The sequence below is a fragment of the Nicotiana tabacum genome, chromosome 3, assembly GCF_000715075.1.
Source record: "Nicotiana tabacum cultivar K326 chromosome 3, ASM71507v2, whole genome shotgun sequence".
In the NCBI taxonomy this organism is placed as follows: Eukaryota; Viridiplantae; Streptophyta; class Magnoliopsida; order Solanales; family Solanaceae; genus Nicotiana; species Nicotiana tabacum.
Window position 1 is genome coordinate 95,653,069 of NC_134082.1, and position 20,187 is coordinate 95,673,255.

Below are 20,187 nucleotides of genomic sequence, written 5' to 3' on the forward strand. Positions count from 1 at the left end.
CATAGCAAATGAGCTGACAGAAATACAAGAAGAGGACTTGACAATTCAAGAGGAGGGATCTGATAATCACCATGAGGAGACTCATGAAGATGTTTCCCAACAATAACATGAAAGTCACTCTCATAGTGAACTGATGTGTTAGAATGCAGATTAACCTGCAGCTTCTAAAGATCAGCAAGAAGACTTATCCCATAACTCATCTTCTAAAGCTTCTGCAAATTCACAAAACTTCAGAAAGTCTACTAGGACAAAGAAACCTCCAGGATGACTATCATACTGCATCACTACACATACCAGCACTGCTTCAATCATCCCCTATCCTATTAATCACTCAGTCAATTATTCTTCTCAGCAGCCATCATACAAGAACTACATAGAAGTTTTCACTTCAATTGTGGAACCTAAAACATTTCATGAGGCTTCCAAAGATCCAAGGTTGGTGGAGGTCATGCGAGCTAAAATTCAAGCCTTAGAAGATAACCACACCTGAAAGTTGGTTTCTTTACCTAATGGGAAGTTCCATATTGGTTGCAAGTGGGTGTTTAAAGTCAAAAAAGCTAATGGTGAGGTTGAAATGTTCAAGGCTCGATTGGAAGCTAAAGGCTATAATCAACAAGAGGGGCTTGATTTCAATGAGACATGCTCCCCAGTCATGAAAATAGTCACTATGAGATCAGTCCTGTCATTAGTTGCAATGGAAGGGTGGCACATCTATCAAATGGAGGTGTACACTATTTTCCTGCAGGGTGACTTACCTGATGAGGTCTACATGCAACTGCCTGAGGGTTTTACAAGCCAGGGGAGACTCCAGTGGTATGTAGGCTTGATAAATCCTTATATGGACTGAAGCAAGCAAGTAGACAATGGAATGTTAAACTCACAGAAGCACTTACAACTCAGGGATTCATGCAAAGCACTCTTAATCACTCTTTTTTACATAGAAAATAGGGACCAATATCATTGTTATTCTTGTTTATGTGGATGACATGTTAATCACTGGGAATAATCTTCAGTTGATAGAAGAAACAAAGCATAAATTGCAGCAGACCTTCAATATGAAAGACCTTGGTGAGTTGAGATATTTTATGGGGATAGAGTTCAGCTGGTCAAAGAGAGGCCTTTTGATGAATCAAATGAAGTATTCATTGGAACTCATTGAAGAGTTGGGGTTAAGTGTCTCTAAACCAGCTTTCACCCTATTAGAATATAACCAGAAGTATACTCTCAAAGTGTTGAATGATATTGTAGGTTTGGAAGGTGATGAGCAATTAGAAGACAAGGGCAAGTATCAAAACTTATTGGAAAGTTGTTATACTTATCATTGACTAGACCGGACATATCCTTTGAAGTCCAAACACTTAGTCAATTCATGCAACAACCCAAAAGAAGTCACTGAAGCAGCATTGAGAGCGCTCAGATATGTCAAGAAGGAACCTAGCTTGGGAATCCTCATGAGAAGTCAAAGAAACAATACACTAAGGGCATATTGTATTGCTGACTGGGCTTCATGTCCTAACACAAGAAGATCAGTCACAAGGTTTCTTGTTAAGCATGGCAATTCTCTTATATCCTGGAAGTCTAAGAAGCAAAACACACTTTCAAGAAGCTCTGTAAAAGCATAATACAGGAGTATGGCTTGGACAGTAGCGGAACTTGTTTGGTTAACATGCTTGTTTAAAGAGCTTGGTGTAGAAGTGAAGCTTCCAGTTGAATTATTCTGTGATAACAAGGCAGCTCTGCAAATTGCTGCAAATCCAGTATATCATGAACGAAACATATTGAAATACATTGTTACTTTATCAGGGAAAAGATACAACAAGGACTGGTGAAAACAATGCATGTGAGTTCAAAAGATCAACAGGCAGACATCTCGACAAATAGGTTGTTAAGGTTGCAGCATGAGTACTTAATGTCCAAGCTAGGAGTGCTAAACATTTTTCCACCTACCAGCTTGAGGATTGTTGTTCGAGATGGGATAACTTGAAGCTGTTCTGGGAATCAAGGTTAAGTAGAAGCAGTTAGGAGTTAAACTAGAGTTAGTTATGTAACTAATTATTGGAAAGGTAGTTAGCTAGTTAGTGGTAATTTGGACAGCTGCCAATGAGCTGTCAGTTAGATGTAGGAGTTAGCTTCTTATATAAATAGAGGATTAAATCAATGAGATGTTAAGCTCATTCATTTTCATTTTTCTGATGTGTTCTCGAAGCTTCACAGAAGTTCTTCTTCTCTACATCTCTATTAAAGTAGAGTAAAAAGCTTGAGTTGAGTATGAGTTGAGTGTGCAAAATTTAAAAAATATTTGCAAGACCCATGTAGAATATATAAGACATGGTTGTATGCTTTTTGTTTTACCCACTCAACTCTAACTTGGCTAAAACATATACAGCTAAAGAGTTTGAGGCACTAACAATGGACAAACTAAACAGTAATACTGAAATTTATATTTATACTTAGCATAAGACAATGTCAAGGCAATTAAAGTATAGTAATTTTCTTTTGATTTCATTTTAAAACTACTGCTAGAAATTGAAGGCTATATGTACGGGGGACTTTTATCATGAAGTAATTGCAATTTTTGCAAACATTTCTGTCTCATGTCTTTTGGCAGTGCTATTAATGAGGTTGGGATAAGTCTCTAGTTATATAGCTGATGCCGAAGGGATGCGTCCAATGGAAATTAGATGTGCCGGTTCTTGATTTTGGCACTATAACTTGGCCCAATTTTTCATTTTGGCACTTTAACTCAGTCTTGTTCCATTTTGGCCCTCCAACCCCATTTCTTTTATTCCACTTTGACACAAACTTTTTTCTCCCAGGTAAAAATGTAGCGTGTGCAAATACCCAGCTGCTACCTCCCACCCCGCAAAAAAAAATTTACTTTCTTTTTTATAATTTCAAATTATTATTTTTTTCGTTTTTTCTGCCCACATCCCGGGGAAAAAATATTTTTATATATATTTTCAATAATAACTACGGGTTCAACTGAACCCATAACTTTCGACACAGAGTAAAAGTTTGTATGTAAAAATTCATTAAAATTGTAAAAAAAAATAGATATAAACCCATAACATTTAAAAATATAATGGGTTCTTTTGTTCCACTTTAATACAAAAACTTTTATCCCAGGTAAAAATGCAGCGCGGACAAATACCGCAGCTGCTAACCCCACCCCACCCCATTGCCCCCACCCCCCGCAATTTATTTTTATTTTTTTGTAATTTCAAATTATTATTATTTTCGTTTTTTCTGCCCCCCCCCCCTCCCGTGGAAAAAATATTTTTATATATATATTTTCAGTAATAACTACGGGTTCAACTGAATCTATAACTTTCGACGCGGAGTAAAAAATTTGTATGTAAAAATTCATTAAAATTGTAAAAAAATAGATATAACCCAATAACTTTAACAATATAATGGGTTCAATGTTAAAAATATTAAAATTAAATCAATAGGATTTAAATTCTGGATCCGTGTCTATGTTGGGAGTATGAAATTTGGCTTAAAAATGGCTCTCACGCGCGTACAAGGGTGAGGCAAATCACACATGGAAAGTAAGCTTTTGTGTCAAATTGGAACAAAAAAATGGGGTTAGAGGGCCAAAATGGAACAAAGCTGAGTTAAAGTGCCAAAATGAAAAATTGGGCCAAGTTTAATTATCTGTCTATGTATTTGGCCTTATATTTTTGAAGAGTAGAAAATTTAGTTAATTTTGAAGGGCATTTAAGTAATTTGACTTTTTATTTATAGGGTTCCTATTTTTATAGTAGCATAGATAGATAGATATAGGTATAGATTAAAATACTCTAATAGTATAATCTTTTTCATGCATTACCGATGTATATAATTTAAATACGTATATTTTACGTAGAAACAGGCACAATTTTTTGTCGTTACTTGTTTGCCTTGTGATATCATTTGGTTCTCGAGGTGAAAAGGGTGGGAAGGGGGAGGGTTGTTGGCTTGGGTGGCTCTAACAAATAAAATGCCTTGGATTATTTAATCTTGTCTTTTAGAAAATTCGGTGTGATTCGATAATGCAGAGGTATCTTCCCATGTTGGGAAGAAAGCCGCATGCGGAAACAAGCGCTCGCAAATTTATAAATCGCTCGCTCTTTCTCTTCCAACAGGAAACCACCACATACTTGATATGAATATATTGGCTGAATACGAAGTATATTAGAATATTGACAGTGCAAAAAAATTCTCATTTTTTGAAAAGTTAATTTGATAAAACGCCGAATTTGAAAATTCTATAAAAATGAGATGATGTCCAAAAAAAAGAAATAGTAAATATTGAAATCGAGAAAGTATTTATACAAAATTGCTTCATTTTCATAAAATGAAAAATTGTAAATAAATTGAAGCACACATTGAAGTTCCCTTTTTTCCTTTGAAGCTAGCATGAGTTTGATAGAGTCAGTTACTCAAATGGTCACTCAACTATCTGAAATTATTTACTAAAGTCAACGTTCTTTCGTTTATAATAGCAAAGTCACTTAACTATACTTATAGTACTCAGAAGGTCACTCAACTAGATTTCTCAAACTTTTGATTGCTAAATACTTCTTTTACCCTCTAAATTATCAACTTTTGTCTTCTTTTTATTTTTTTTAACTTTATAATATTATATTTTGTCTCTTTTAATTAGATTATGGACTTAACTATAGAATAAATAAATTTTATTTATAAATTTAAAAGTAAAAATAGTATTTAAGCATATATAATGTTGGAATAATAAAATATTGAGCATAGTAAGAAAAATTAATTAGAACAATTTGTTCGTAATAATAGTTTTGATATTAACAACAAAAACTCAAAAATTTATTTACATAATTGAGAATGAACGAAAAAAATTATAATATATATATTTCATGCACGTAATATAAAAAATAATTAAATAAAATAAATATATTTTTATAATATGCATTATATAATCTTGAAAATTACGCTTAATTATATTATTTTTACGACATTATATATGCTAAAAAACTATTTTTATTTTATTTTATAAATAAAATTTATTTGTTCTATAGGTACTCCATAATGTAAATTAAAAAGAGAAAAAATCATACTATTAAAAAAGTATAAAATAAAAGAAGAAGATGAAGAAGAAGAAGAAGAAGATAAAAGTTAGATAATTTAGAGGGTAATAATAGGTATTTGACAATCAAAAGTTTGAGAAATCTGGTTGAGGGACCTTCTTAGTGCTATAGGCATAGTTAAGTGACTTTCCTGTTACAAACGAAAGAAAGATGGCTTTACTAGATAATTTCGGATAGTTGAGTGACCATTTATGTAATGAACTCGAGTTTAATATAAGAGCTGAAGTTATATGCACTGATGGTTAAAAAATATTTACACAATTACATATCCTAAAAAATATTGTAGGTAAATCTACTATAAACATTGATGTGAATAAACAGTAAGTAACCAATTATAATATGCTAGATACAGTGATGGTGTAAAAAATCATTACAAATATGGCTTAAATCCAAAAAATAATCAATCTTATATTTAACTTCAGTATTAAGAAATCTTGATTAAGATTTGGCAAGTACCAAAATGTCTAGTAGAATCTGAATACAGAACTCATGAACCCACTTGTGGCATCGATGAAGATTTTGGTTGAGATCATATTTGGATATGATTCCTTTTCCATGTCCATAGTTGTGTGTGTAGATATTACAAAGTACTTTGGAACTCAAAACATGTGGATACCCAAGAATAATATCACTTGAAGATTTTGCGTCTGTCTTATTAGTGTTGCATACAGCAGTACATAACTAGGTCGTTGATGTTGGCGTACGTCGAACACAAAAATAGGGAAAGAGAAAGAACTTCTATTGCTAATGAATAGGGGTGGCAAACAAGAGGGGATCAGATATGAGCTGGTTGAAAACAAATAGAAAATGAGTTAATCAACAAATAATATAGATATTCATATTATTCATGACTTCTTGAATATGATTATTTTTGAAAAAAAATTCTAATCTCTCAAACTTGAGGAATCCTCAATTTGGGTTTTTGCAAATATAAAAGTTAAACTCATTAATTTATCCATTGGTTAAGTGGATAATATGAATCTTATCCTTATTTGACCAATTTTTAAAAAGTTTATTATCCAACACATTTTCTAGTGGATAATATGAATGGATAGTTGTTTTTATAATCTATGTTGCCACCACTACTCATGCACACTAAATGATATATACTAATAGTGTAAAAAATATTTTATACTATTGGTATATTTTAACATGTTGTACATATTAATTGCTTTATTTTTCAAGTTGCCAAATCTATTTATTATGAGTAGCTACCTGTTGTTAATATCCTTTAGGTAGAAGAACGACATTACTATTGTTTTTCAAACTCAAGATAGAGATGTATGCACGGAATTGTTGGGAATAAACCCTTCATAGAAATAATATAGCAATAAAAGTGTCACACTCCAACCTTGTGAGGTGTGGCTGGCACCTGATGCCCGAAGGCCCGAGCGAACCAACCATGAGATATGATCCGAAATATAATAACCTGCAGGTAGAAGAGCCCAACACGATATATATATATAAACTAGGCCAACAAGGCTGTAACAACAGTATAACAGCTATCCAGAAGCCATAAGGCCGATAGGGCGATACGAAAAATATATATATATACAATGACCGCTAGTCTGCAAGCCTCTAAGAGTGTAAGACAATCTCAACAGGGCGGGACAAAGCCCCCGACATGCCCAAAACCACACATATACATCTGTAATAGTACCTATGGACTCAAAGTCAGCAACTCCGAAGAAGTGGAGTGCGAAACCCAACGCTGATCCTGGGGGTCCTACTGAGGAGGCACACCACTCTGTCTATTCGAACCTGTGGGCATGAACACAGCGCATAAAAATGCGTCAGTACGAAATATGTACTGAATATGTAGGGCGACAAGTGTAACATGAAAAATGTAATTAACAAGAGAAGAGACATAGAGATAATTTAAATTCTGAAACTAGCCTCGGTAGGAAACTAAAATTCAACATGGATATAAATGTATGCTCGTGACACCGTCGTTCACTATCGCTACTTATAATATATCACATTATATAATAATAAATCCCTCTGTGGGGCTATAATATCCATAACATACCCGGCCATAATAAAGGCTCGGTAGAATCGTACCCGGCCACGTGAAGCTCGGTAATCCCAACTGATCAGTGGTTACACAATATGTGTCATACCCGGCCATCTATAATGCGGCTCGGTAATGAAAGTAAATACATACATATACTAGATCATAAATTATATAGGTGCAATGCGAAACCAACCTTAAAAGACGTATTCTAAGAAGAGTCGAAGTGGCCTATCATCATTCTTCCCCGACTATCATGGTTGTGGCTAAAAATATTTAATTTTCAACTACGAGCCAACAAGTACTAAGAACATGAGAGTTGTGTATTATGAGTACCTTTGAAGTAAATGTTACTTATTCATGATTTATATGAACGTCGAAAGGAGAACGAGTAAAAGGCTCTAGTTCTTTTTAAGCAAGGAACAAGGAAATCCGAGAATTCATAGATATCCTCTAGAGTAAGCAATATATGAGAAAAGATCAGGTCTAAGCATCTTTATAAGTTGGAGGTGAAATAACTCGAATCCGACGAGACAATTCGATAAACGTTTATTCGAATTCTAGTCATGCCGAAAAGTATAGTGAAAGCCCTACATACCTTGTCGATGGAGTTATATACTGTTTCCAAGACCTCAAAAGCCTTAGGAATGATTTCCTACATAATACAAACCATTCAAAATCAAATTCAAGCTCATAGCTTGAATAATTCTTCATTTAGACATTTACGCGAACAACTTGTGGCCATGAATTTGTAGACTCTTTTGTAGATTAATTTCCCCCCAACACACCACCAAATTTTACTTTACTACATCTCCTCATCAACAGAATTCCATCCATGTCTTCACAGATCCAAACAACACAATAAAATCATATAGAACAGCCCCAACAATCAAGCCATATTAAGAGAGGTTTCTAAAAAAATCAAGAATATTTCTATAGAGGTTTCAACTATTTCTTAAGAATTCTTACGGTAGAAGTTTACAAGATCAAAGAGGAAGTTAAATCATACCTTATGTGACCAGAATTACTCAAAATTCGAAATTACAAGACGGAGTCTTGCTATGAAAAGTGAAACACCGAAGAATTCACGATTCCGAAGCTACCATGGTGTTCTCCATCTTGAGGATGACTAAATTGTTGTTATGCTTGGCTAGATGGATGGGAGAAGTTTGAGAGGAAATCCCTAGGTTTTTGGTTCTGTTTGGAGAGGATAAAACGCAGGGGTTCTGTTTTAAAAATTGACTTAAATAAAGAAATTTTGACTAAACCCGACTAGGCACACTGTTCCAGTAACAGTGTGCACCCCTGTACGAAAATGTTAATATCTCTCTACTCCGAAGTCGTATTAACAAACGGTTTATTGTGTTGGAAACTAGACTCATAGACATTCGATTCTGTAGGTAGAACACACCATAACTCCCAGTATATTGAGAGAAAAGCTCATCAACATTTTATCCAAATTCTAGTGAAATTTAAACCTGTACTTGCGCGCGATCTTTGTCGAATTTTTAATCACAACTCAAATGACTTCCAATCTTAAAGTATAACTATCGCATCATTTAAATATCTCATATAAATTATCTTCCTACCGAATTATCCCATTTACAGCATGATAACGCCGAATACACAAGGTGTAACATTCTCCCCTCCTTAAGAACATTCGTCCTCGAATGTTAACGGTTAACCTAACTTCTGAATTTTTTTTTAAAAAAAAAAATTCGCCAGAGTTTCCCCTATAAATATGAATATCCAAAACCTGCCATCAGCCCAAACATACATATCTAAGGCCACACAGGGCTACACATCATAATAATAACATCAACTTGGCCTCACCCGACCATTTACTTATACAATAATGATAATAAGAAGGTTAGCCATAACTTAATTACCTTAACTGTCACTGGTTGATATATGTGCAACACCTGCCATGTTTGTCTCAGGCATATCACCTGAAGACTCAAATAAATGAGGGTATCTGGACTTCATGTCCTCCTCGGCCTCCCATGTCATTTCCTCTACATTATTGCTCCTCCAAAGTACTTTTACTGAGGCTACCTCTTTAGTCCGTAGCTTACGGATTTGACGGTCAAGAATGGCAATAGGTATTTCTTCATATGACAAGTTCTCGGAAACTTCAATATCCTCGATAGGGCTGATGCAAGAAGGATCACCTAAGAATTTCCGAAGCATGGAAATGTGAAATACCGGATGGATTGCTTCTAATTCTGGTGGCAGGTCAAGTTTGTAGGCTACTCGCCCAATTCTCTGAACAATCTGATATGGCCCAACATATCTAGGGCTGAGTTTTCCTTTCTTACCAAATCTCATTACACCCTTCATAGGCGACACTTTCAAGAATACCCAGTCTCCCACAGCAAATTCCAAGTCTCGACGTCGGTTATCTGAATATGATTTCTGTCGACTTTGAGCTGTACGCAACCTTTCCTGAATCAACTTTACCTTTTCTACAGCTTGCTGTACCAATTCAGGTCCTAGCAACTTTGTCTCACCAACATCAAACCAGCCAATAGGAGATCTGCATTTCCTCCCATATAGTGCCTCATAAGGTGCCATCTGAATACCGGCATGATAACTGTTATTGTAGGCAAACTCAATAAGCGGTAAATGATCTTCCCAACTTCCCTTGAAGTCTAAGACACAGGCTCGCAACATATCTTCAAGTGTCTGAATAGTGCGTTCAGCTTGTCCGTCGGTCTGCGGATGAAATGTTGTACTAAGGTTAACAAGAGTACCCAAACCTTCTTGAAAAGACCTCCAGAAATTAGCTGTAAATTGGGCACCTCTGTCAGATATAATAGAAAACGGAACTCCATGTAGCCGAACTATTTCCTTGATATACAGGCTCGCATAGTCTTCAGCTGAATAGGTGGTCCTAACTGGGAGAAAGTGAGCTGATTTCGTCAGCCTATCCACAATGACCCAAATAGAATTGAACTTACGGCGAGAATAGGGCAATCCTGTAATGAAATCCATATTAATCGATTCCCATTTCCAAGCTGGAATCTCAATATTTTGAAGTAGCCCTCCAGGTTTCTGGTGTTCAGCTTTAACCTGCTGGCAGTTGGGACACTGAGCCACAAATGTGGCTATATCTTTCTTCATGCCATTCCACCAGTATAGCTGACGAAGATCATGATACATTTTGGTTGAACCAGGATGAACTGAGTACTGAGACTGGTGCATCTCTGTCATAATTTGCTTACGAAGCTCCCCAACATTAGGTACACACCATCGGCCTTTATATTTTAGAATTCCATCATCAGATTGCTCGAACAACTGCTTCTTCTGAAAAGGGATACTCTCTTTAATTTTGACTAACTCCGGATCCTCAAATTAACGCATTTCTACCTCAGCTACCAGTGATGACCCCGCAATATTTTGGACTACTACACGCTGGTCACCTGTATCATGTAGCCGTACACTCAGGTTAGCCAATTGATATATCTCTTTAGTCATTTCTAATTTCCCAGCTTCTACATGCTTCAAGCTGCCCATGGATTTACGACTCAATGCATCAGCTACCACATTCGCTTTGCCCGGATGGTACAAAATATCCACATCATAGTCCTTCAGCAATTCAAACCATCTTCTTTGTCTCAAGTTCAAGTCTTTCTGCTTAAATATATATTGTAAACTTTTGTGATCTGTATAGATATCCACATGAACACCATAAAGATAATGACGCCATATTTTTAAGGAAAATATAACGGCTGCTAACTCAATATCGTGAGTCGGATAATTGTATTCGTGCTTCCGCAACTGCCTCGAAGCATATGCAATAACTTTTCCATGCTGCATTAGAACACATCCCAATCCAACCCTGGATGCATCACAATATACCACATAACCTTCAGATCCTTCCGGAAGTGCTAGAACAGGTGCTGATGTTAAGCGTTTCTTCAACTCATGAAAGCTCTTTTCACATGCATCAGACCATTGGAACTTAACGGCTTTGTGTGTCAATTTTGTCATGGGAGCAGCAATAGAAGAGAAGTTCTCAACAAATCTCCGATAATAACCAGCTAAGCCCAAGAAACTATGAACTTCCGTAGGAGTTGTAGGTCTAGGCCAGTTTTGTACTGCTTCAATTTTCTGACCATGTACCTTAATACCTTTATCGGAAACGATATGCCCAAGGAAAGCCACTGAATTCAACCAAAATTCACATTTGGAGAATTTAGCATATAATTTCTGATTTTTCAAAGTCTGCAACACCACACGCAAATGATCCTCATGTTCTGCTTCTGATTGAGAATATACCAGAATATCATCAATGAAAACAATTACAAATATATCTAGAAATGGCTTGAAAACCCGATTCATTAAATCCATAAAAGCTGCTGGCACATTAGTAAGACCGAAAGACATCACAAGAAATTCATAATGGCCATATCTAGTCCGGAAAGCCGTTTTCGGAATATCTCTCTCCTTAACTCGCAATTGGTGATAGCCGGATCGAAGGTCAATCTTTGAGAAATATTTGGCACCTTGCAACTGATCAAACAAATCATCAATTCTGGGTAAAGGGTACTTGTTCTTGATAGTCACTTTGTTGAGCTGGCGATAGTCAATACACATTCTTAACGAACCATCCTTCTTACGAACAAACAACACTGGTGCACCCCAGGGAGATGTGCTGGGCCTGATAAAGCCCTTATTCAAAAGATCCTTCAACTGGGCTTTCAATTCTTTTAACTCAGCAGGAGCCATTCTGTATAGAGGAATAGATATTGGTTGAGTATCTGGAAGCATATCAATAGCAAAGTCGATTTCTCTTTCTGGAGGAAGACCAGGAAGTTCATCAGGAAATACATCAAGAAATTCATTCACGACGGGAACCGATTGAAGGGTTGGAGATTTCACCTCCATATCATGCACTCGTACCAAATGATAGATGTACCCTTTCAAAATCATCCTTCGAGCTTTAAGGTAAGAAATAAACTTTCCCTTAGGCGTTGCAACATCACCTTTCCATTCAATAATAGGCTCACTTGGAAAATTAAAACGAACAATCTTTGTCCAGCAATCTACATTGGCATAACAAGAAGCCAACCAATCCATACCCATAATGATATCAAAATCGACCATTTCTAGCTCATGCAAATCTGCTAACGTATGGCGGTCATGAATCTTCACGTCACAACTTCGATATACCCGTCTAACTACAACAGACTCACCCATTGGCGTAGATACCTCAAAGGACTGTTGCAACAATTCAGGCTCTCTATCCCATTTACTAGCAACGAAGGGGGAGATATACGACAATGTAGAACCAGGATCTATCAAGGCATACATATCGATAGAAAAGACGGATAGTATACCTATAACCACGTCCGGAGATGACTCTAAATCCTGACGACTCGATAAAGCATATATGCGATTTTGCTGACCTCCTGAACCAGAAGCTCCAAATCTTCCCCTACCCCTGCCAGCTGATGTCTGCATACTCTGTCTAGGAGGACGTACCGAAGAAGAAGAAGCCCCTGCAGATGCCGTCGGCTGAGCCATACCCCCTCCACCTGTCATCGGACAATGTCTCATAATATGACCTGGTTGTCCACATGTATAACATGCATCAGAACCCTGGCGACATGGTCCAAAATGATTTCAGCCACATCGATCACATCTAGGAAACTGAGGCCTCATCTGACTGAACTCGCCTCTAAACTGTGGACCTGGGGTCCGTGAACTCTGACCTGGACCAGAATAAGTGGTCCGATCCTGGCGCTGTCCCTGAAACTGTGGCGGTGCACTGGCTGCCGGATAAGACTGACGTCGGGGAAACTATGGCCTAAATCCACCTCGAAACTCCCCTATGTTACCTGCGAACCGCGCCCTCTTCTGCTGCCCTCTATCATGCTCTCGATTGGCTCGTTGTTGCCTCTTGCGATCCTCTAGACCCTGTGCATATGCTTGAATACGGGCAATATCCATTCCTTGGTTTAGAGAAGCTGTAGTGCACTCATTTATCAAGTGTTGCCCCCAAACCACTAACAAACTGGTGTACCCGATCACTCATATCAGCAACAATCGTAGGAGCATACCTAGCCAAAGAGTTGAACTGCATGCTATATTCCCGAACGCTCATATTACCCTGTTCTAAGTGTAAGAACCTATCTCGTCGGGCTCTTCGAAGCTCGATTGGCAAATATTGCTGTAAAAATGCCTCAGAGAACTCCTTCCATATCACTGGTGGCACATTAGGCCCCCGAGTTTGCTTCCAAGTCTCATACCATGTCACAGCAACATCACATAGTCTATAAGAAGTAAACTCCACTGACTCAACATCCGTGGCATCTATAATTTGTAAGGTCTGTTGCATAAGATCCAGAAAATCCTGTGGGTCAGCATTAGGATCAACCCCTGTAAATACTGGAGGATCCAAGTTGATAAAGTCTCGAACTCTCGCACTCACGGACCTATCAGCAATACCGAAGGTCTGGTGTTGGGCCTGGGAGGCCACTATTCGAGTCAGCAATTGTACAGCACTCCGCATGTCTAGGTCCTGATCAGGAACAACTGGGAGAGGGACTGGAGGTATGTTAGCTCCTCTACGCCCTTCCGGGGGTGGTGGGGGTACTGCCCCGGAAGCCTGAGAATCAGCCTCATTCTGTGGCTCATGTTGATCTACATTAGCAGGTGGCACCTGACTTGTGCCCTCTCCCGCCTCCTCGTCCAACCTCTGAATAAATTTCATAGCCACTTGTCGTCTCCTAGTGTTAGGCATCACTGAGAAGGTAAACAAAAAAGAGAATTAGGAATGAACACTTATGATTAGGCTCTATTGCACGATCTAGATCAAGAAGAAAGTAATAATCCTAAATGCCCAATAGCCTCATGTTTATAAGTGTGGTGCACAACACACCATAAACAATACTCTACTAGACACGGCTTGTAGACTCCCTAGGACTGACCTGCTCTGATACCAAGTTTGTCACACCCCAACCTTGTGAGGTGTGGCTGGCACCCGATGCCCGAAGGCCCGAGCGAACCAACCATGAGATATGATCCGAAATATAATAACCTGCAGGTAGAAGAGCCCAACACGACATATATATATATATATATATATATATATATATATATATATATATATATATATATATATATATATATATATATATAAACTAGGCCAACAAGGCTGTAACAACAGTATAACAGCTATCCAGAAGGCCGATAGGGCGATACGAAAAATATATATATATACAATGACCGCTAGTCTGCAAGCCTCTAAGAGTGTAAGACAATCTCAACAGGGCGGGACAAAGCCCCCGACATGCCCAAAACCACACATATACATCTGTAATAGTACCTATGGACTCAAAGTCAGCAACTCCGAAGAAGTGGAGTGCGAAACCCAACGCTGATCCTGGGGGTCCTACTGAGGAGGCACACCACTCTGTCTATTCGAACCTGTGGGCATGAACACAGCGCATAAAAATGCGTTAGTACGAAATATGTACTGAATATGTAGGGCGACAAGTGTAACATGAAAAATGTAATTAACAAGAGAAGAGACATAGAGATAATTTAAATTCTGAAACTAGCCTCGGTAGGAAACTAAAATTCAACATGGATATAAATGTATGCTCGTGACACCGTCGTTCACTATCGCTACTTATAATATATCACATTATATAATAATAAATCCCTCTGTGGGGCTATAATATCCATAACATACACGGCCATAATAAAGGCTCGGTAGAATCGTACCCGGCCACGTGAAGCTCGGTAATCCCAACTGATCAGTGGTTACACAATATGTGTCATACCCGGCCGTCTATAATGCGGCTCGGTAATGAAAGTAAATACATACATATACTAGATCATAAATTATATAGGTGCAATGCGAAACCAACCTTAAAAGACGTATTCTAAGAAGAGTCGAAGTGGCCTATCATCATTCTTCCCCGACTATCATGGTTGTGGCTAAAAATATTTAATTTTCAACTACGAGCCAACAAGTACTAAGAACATGAGAGTTGTGTATTATGAGTACCTTTGAAGTAAATGTTACTTATTCATGATTTATATGAACGTCGAAAGGAGAACGAGTAAAAGGCTCTAGTTCTTTTTAAGCAAGGAACAAGGAAATCCGAGAATTCATAGATATCCTCTAGAGTAAGCAATCTATGAGAAAAGATCAGGTCTAAGCATCTTTATAAGTTGGAGGTGAAATAACTCGAATCCGACGAGAAAATTCGATAAACGTTTATTCGAATTCTAGTCATGCCGAAAAGTATAGCGAAAGCCCTACATACCTTGTCGATGGAGTTATATACTGTTTCCAAGACCTCAAAAGCCTTAGGAATGATTTCCTACATAATACAAACCATTCAAAATCAAATTCAAGCTCATAGCTTGAATAATTCTTCATTTAGACATTTACGCGAACAACTTGTGGCCATGAATTTGTAGACTCTTTTGTAGATTAATTTCCCCCCAACACACCACCAAATTTTACTTTATTACATCTCCTCATCAACAGAATTCCATCCATGTCTTCACAGATCCAAACAACACAATAAAATCATATAGAACAGCCCCAACAATCAAGCCATATTAAGAGAGGTTTCTAAAAAAAATCAAGAATATTTCTATAGAGGTTTCAACTATTTCTTAAGAATTCTTACGGTAGAAGTTTACAAGATCAAAGAGGAAGTTAAATCATACCTTATGTGACCAGAATTACTCAAAATTCGAAATTACAAGACGAAGTCTTGCTATGAAAAGTGAAACACCGAAGAATTCACGATTCCGAAGCTACCATGGTGTTCTCCATCTTGAGGATGACTAAATTGTTGTTATGCTTGGCTAGATGGATGGGAGAAGTTTGAGAGGAAATCCCTAGGTTTTTGGTTCTGTTTTGGAGAGGATAAAACGCAGGGGTTCTGTTTTAAAAATTGACTTAAATAAAGAAATTTTGACTAAACCCGACTAGGCACACTGTTCCCGTAACAGTGTGCACCCCTGTACGAAAATGTTAATATCTCTCTACTCCGAAGTCGTATTAACGAACGGTTTGTTGCGTTGGAAACTAGACTCATAGACCTTCGATTCGGTAGGTAGAACACACCATAACTCCCAGTATATTGAGAGAAAAGGTCATCAACATTTTATCCAAATTCCAGTGAAATTTAAACCCGTAACTTGCGCGCGATCTTTGTCGAATTTTTAATCACAACTCAAATGACTTCCAATCTTAACGTATAACCATCGCATCATTTAAATATCTCATAGAAATTATCTTCCTACCGAATTATCCTATTTACAGCATGATAACGCCGAATACACAAGGTGTAACAAAAAGTAGAATAATAACGTATCAGCGAGATACGGTAATCAACAAGAATAAAAGAGTAACAACGACATCAAGATTTTTACGTGGAAAACCTTTCTGAATAAGAGAAAAAATTACGACCTCGAAAGGAGCAACTGATATCACTATAGTAATTAAGGAATTTTACACTTTATAGGTCCGAGTAAAATAATATAAAGACCACTACAACACTCAAAAGAAATAACCATTTTTTAATATTCCCGACTTACTACAATATCAATCACACTCTATTTCCTTACAAACTATTTTCGTATACCTTGTTTGTTATGCCTCACTCTTTCTTTCTCACTTTGGTGGTGTGGTTACAATTGAGAGAATGCCCTAGTTTTATAAGACAAAAGAGCAGTGGGCTCAAAGTATTCTAGAGGAGCAGGGGCGTACGCAGAAATTTTTGTAAGCGGTGTCAAAATTTATAGAAGAACTGGAATAATAACTTTAATTATCATACTTCTAGATAAGAAGTAGTCTTATAGCCTGTTTGGCCAAGCTAGAGAAATCAGCTTATTTTGAGAAGTGCTTTTTTCAAAAATACTTTTGAAAAAAGTGCTTTTTTCAAAAGTGCTTTTGAAAAAAGTACTTTTGGAGAGAAGTAATTTGTGTTTGGATAATCACTCTGAAAAGCTCTTCTGAGCAATAATTTGTGTTTGACCAAGATTTTCAGAAAGTGCTTTTAGTTAACAATATATGAATAAGGACATGAATAGATTTACTTAATAGTTAATATTATAAGTAAATAAATAATCTCAAAAATATGTTATACAAGCAATAATTAATTTATTTTATTTTATTTAAGTAAAATATGAAAATAAAATTAAAAAGTACTTAATTCTTTTAATATAAGTTAAATATATTAAAATTCATTCAACAAATATAAAAGCATTCACCCCTAATGTCATTATATATTAGAAAGCTATACTAAAAATAAGAAGAAATACTTATACATTAATATCCTAAGTAATAGGTTTAACGGTTATTTTGGTATATATTATATTTTGTTAAGGGTATTTTAGGTAAGAAGAAAAGACAAAACTAATTTTGCTTCTGCTTTTGGGAAGAAGCTACTTTTTTCTGTTTCTCAAAAACTTGTTCTGCTTCTTCCCAAAAGTACTTCTTTCCCCCAAAAAAGTTTGGCCAAACACATCAAGTTAGGAAAAAAAAAGTGCTTTGGAAAAAAAAAATACTTTTGGCCTCTTAAGAAGCTTGGCCAAACAGGCTAAAGGTTCTGAAGCCAAAAAGGACGTGCTAATTGAGGTTTGTGCCTTTGACCTCATAGAGCAAAATTAGACTCATAACCAACATGTCAAGACACAAATTATATCAAATGATGTAATTTTTTTTTATTTATCTATTTTCTCACAGTATTAATATATATCTTTCTTTTTCTTTTTGTTGGTGTATCTGAAGAAGTGAGAAAGCTCTCCTTTTATAAGGCAAAAGATCTATGGGCTCAAAGTATTCTACAGACTCCTCCACACATTCCAAAACTTGGTCCCCAAGAATGAGTAATAGCCAAGTAATATATATAGGCTCATGGATGAACCCCATCAGGAATGACTTAGTCAACCAGTCATCCCTGTCCCTAGAGAGGATTTCTATCACGTGTATGGGTGAGTTCTTCAAGACTTGGAACAACTAAGAGCTCGGCATGAAATTATTTTTACTTTTTTTTTTTGATAAATTATTACTTTTTTCGAAATTAGTGTTTTACTACACAATTTTCAATTTTCACTTGAAGATGAATTTTAAAAATTTTCGAAAATTTAAAAAACTTCAAAAAATCGTTTTTCAAAATTTTCACTTAAATCAGTCACAAAAATTCAAAACAACACAAAATTATATTCATGTCGAAATACAAACTCTAATTTTCAAGTACCATTTTCACCTCAATTTTTTTTTCACTTTTTTCCGGAAATTTACCATTCTTATGTCCAAACGCCCACAAAATGTTCCATACTTGCTTCCGTCCTTTTCCTAATCTACTTTTGCAGAGAAAATGATTTCCTACACCTAAGAATAGAAGAAAATGACCGTACAAAAATGTCACAGTCTATATGCTCCCAAAGAAAAAAGTAAGGTTAATTGATTAATTTGTAAATTATGCTACGATGAGTCTCAAGTTTTCTTGAGATTTGGCAACTATTAAGCTTAGTTTAATGAGTAAAGAGGAAAGATCCGTTCAAAAGAATGATTTATAGCACTAACTGAGGTGTAGTCGGTTTTACATTTCTTATAGACTTGGAAAGCACGTACAAGATGTCAAGACAATAATCAATATGCAGAAGTTGACTAATATAATGAATAAACCTTGCCTTGCTTCCCAAGTATATGTCACCCTTCAAATCCAAATGCATCCAATTCTACTCCTCTATATAACTATCTTCAATCTTTTCTTAATCCAATCAACTATCTGAGCTCACACTAACATAGCCAAGGATGAAGAGAGAGGGTCGCCAACACGGTCTGGTTCGGACCTACCGTAAAAGAGAGAGCTCACACAAAAATTTGAGCTTCAATTGGAACCCCAAGCCCAACTCCAGGTATTTAGAATCGGATCTATCTAGGCATATTTATGGTTTCAAATTGAACTCGTTGCTTTCAGCTCGAGTGATATTTACAATTGTTAAAACATTTAGATATATAGCGAGATCATCTCACTCATTCTGAATCCACTGACTCTATATTCTGGATTCGCCTTTGTAGGGATGTTAACAAGTTGAATTCCCCTCCCACGGCTGGGTTGTTCACAAAGGTATCAACAAAGCCCTCCAACCATTCAAAGCTCACAGGCAAGTGTGGTAGGTCTAAGTGCACATGTTGTCATATACACACTGCTGGAAAGGCCAAGGGGACGCAAAAACTGAGGGGTTGTGACATTGTTTCTTGGCCTGGCTTGACCTTTTTTGGGTTATCAGCTACTAGCATATTGGACCATTTGGCTAGTGAGTACATGGATTTTGATGATGATGAATTTTACCATGGTGCTGATAATGTTGCTTAAAGGCAACCACAACTGGTTGTTGATCTGATTGCTCGCCAGTTATAGTAGAAATTGAGGAGCTAGATAACTGTGATGACGAAAGAATGAGTTTTTATAACGTGGGAGCTGTGTGGGAAGGGATTGAAGAAGATGGAGATTGGTGTTTGGTGGAAGAAATGTGATCATAGTCCTTGGCTTGGGCTAATGTATTAACTGTCGAATAAATTGTTGTACCTTGATTCTTTTATGTTGAAATTGATTTTGCTGTGTAAGTAAAACAGTACTTCTTCGTATCAGATATCATGTATAGCTTGAGTTACTTGACATGCTCGAGCATGTTCATGTGATAAATAATAAAGCAGGACTATGCTGTAGTTATATATAAACGTCTTTGTCTTATGTAGCATAAGATGAAGCAGTTCGGTTGAGAAACACACTGCAGCCTTTTCATTACAAATTGCGAAGGCCTTTGCCTGTATTCTTTCTTGTCATGTGCTACACCTTCAGAGAGTTGCTAGCAGACAATGGACTATATATACTCATCATCTGATTTGATTCCCAGGGTGGTACATGGATTAGGCACTAGATTGAAAAAATATGATCTGGTTGCATCAGTTCACGCTTAAAAGAAATAATTCAACATTGTGTAAGAAAAAAAGAAAAATTTGAAAGACCAGTTACTGCAGCATAAGTTTGATATTTTAGGCATGCATTTCTCTCTGATGCTTAAATTGAT

At 36.7% G+C, this 20,187-nt stretch overlaps 1 protein-coding gene and 2 long non-coding RNA genes across 3 annotated transcripts; 1 reads left to right on the plus strand and 2 right to left on the minus strand.

The window, feature by feature from the left end:
* Nucleotides 1-6,635: 6,635 nt before the first annotated feature.
* On the minus strand, nucleotides 6,636-8,309 carry LOC142174899 (uncharacterized). The gene is made up of 3 exons (XR_012703979.1): nucleotides 8,123-8,309; nucleotides 7,712-7,768; nucleotides 6,636-6,863 (listed from the first exon to the last, which is right to left on the minus strand). It is a non-coding gene; the product is annotated as an uncharacterized LOC142174899 (long non-coding RNA).
* A 694-nt stretch (nucleotides 8,310-9,003) lies between these two features.
* Nucleotides 9,004-10,326, minus strand: LOC142176696 (uncharacterized). Its single transcript, XM_075244857.1, has 3 exons — nucleotides 9,887-10,326; nucleotides 9,475-9,649; nucleotides 9,004-9,387 (listed from the first exon to the last, which is right to left on the minus strand). Exons 1-3 carry the CDS (start codon nucleotides 10,324-10,326, stop codon nucleotides 9,004-9,006), a joined length of 999 nt encoding a protein of 332 aa, XP_075100958.1.
* A 7,834-nt stretch (nucleotides 10,327-18,160) lies between these two features.
* On the plus strand, nucleotides 18,161-19,710 carry LOC107806095 (uncharacterized). Its single transcript, XR_012707665.1, has 2 exons — nucleotides 18,161-19,011; nucleotides 19,175-19,710. It is a non-coding gene; the product is annotated as an uncharacterized LOC107806095 (long non-coding RNA).
* The last annotated feature ends 477 nt before the right edge of the window (nucleotides 19,711-20,187 follow it).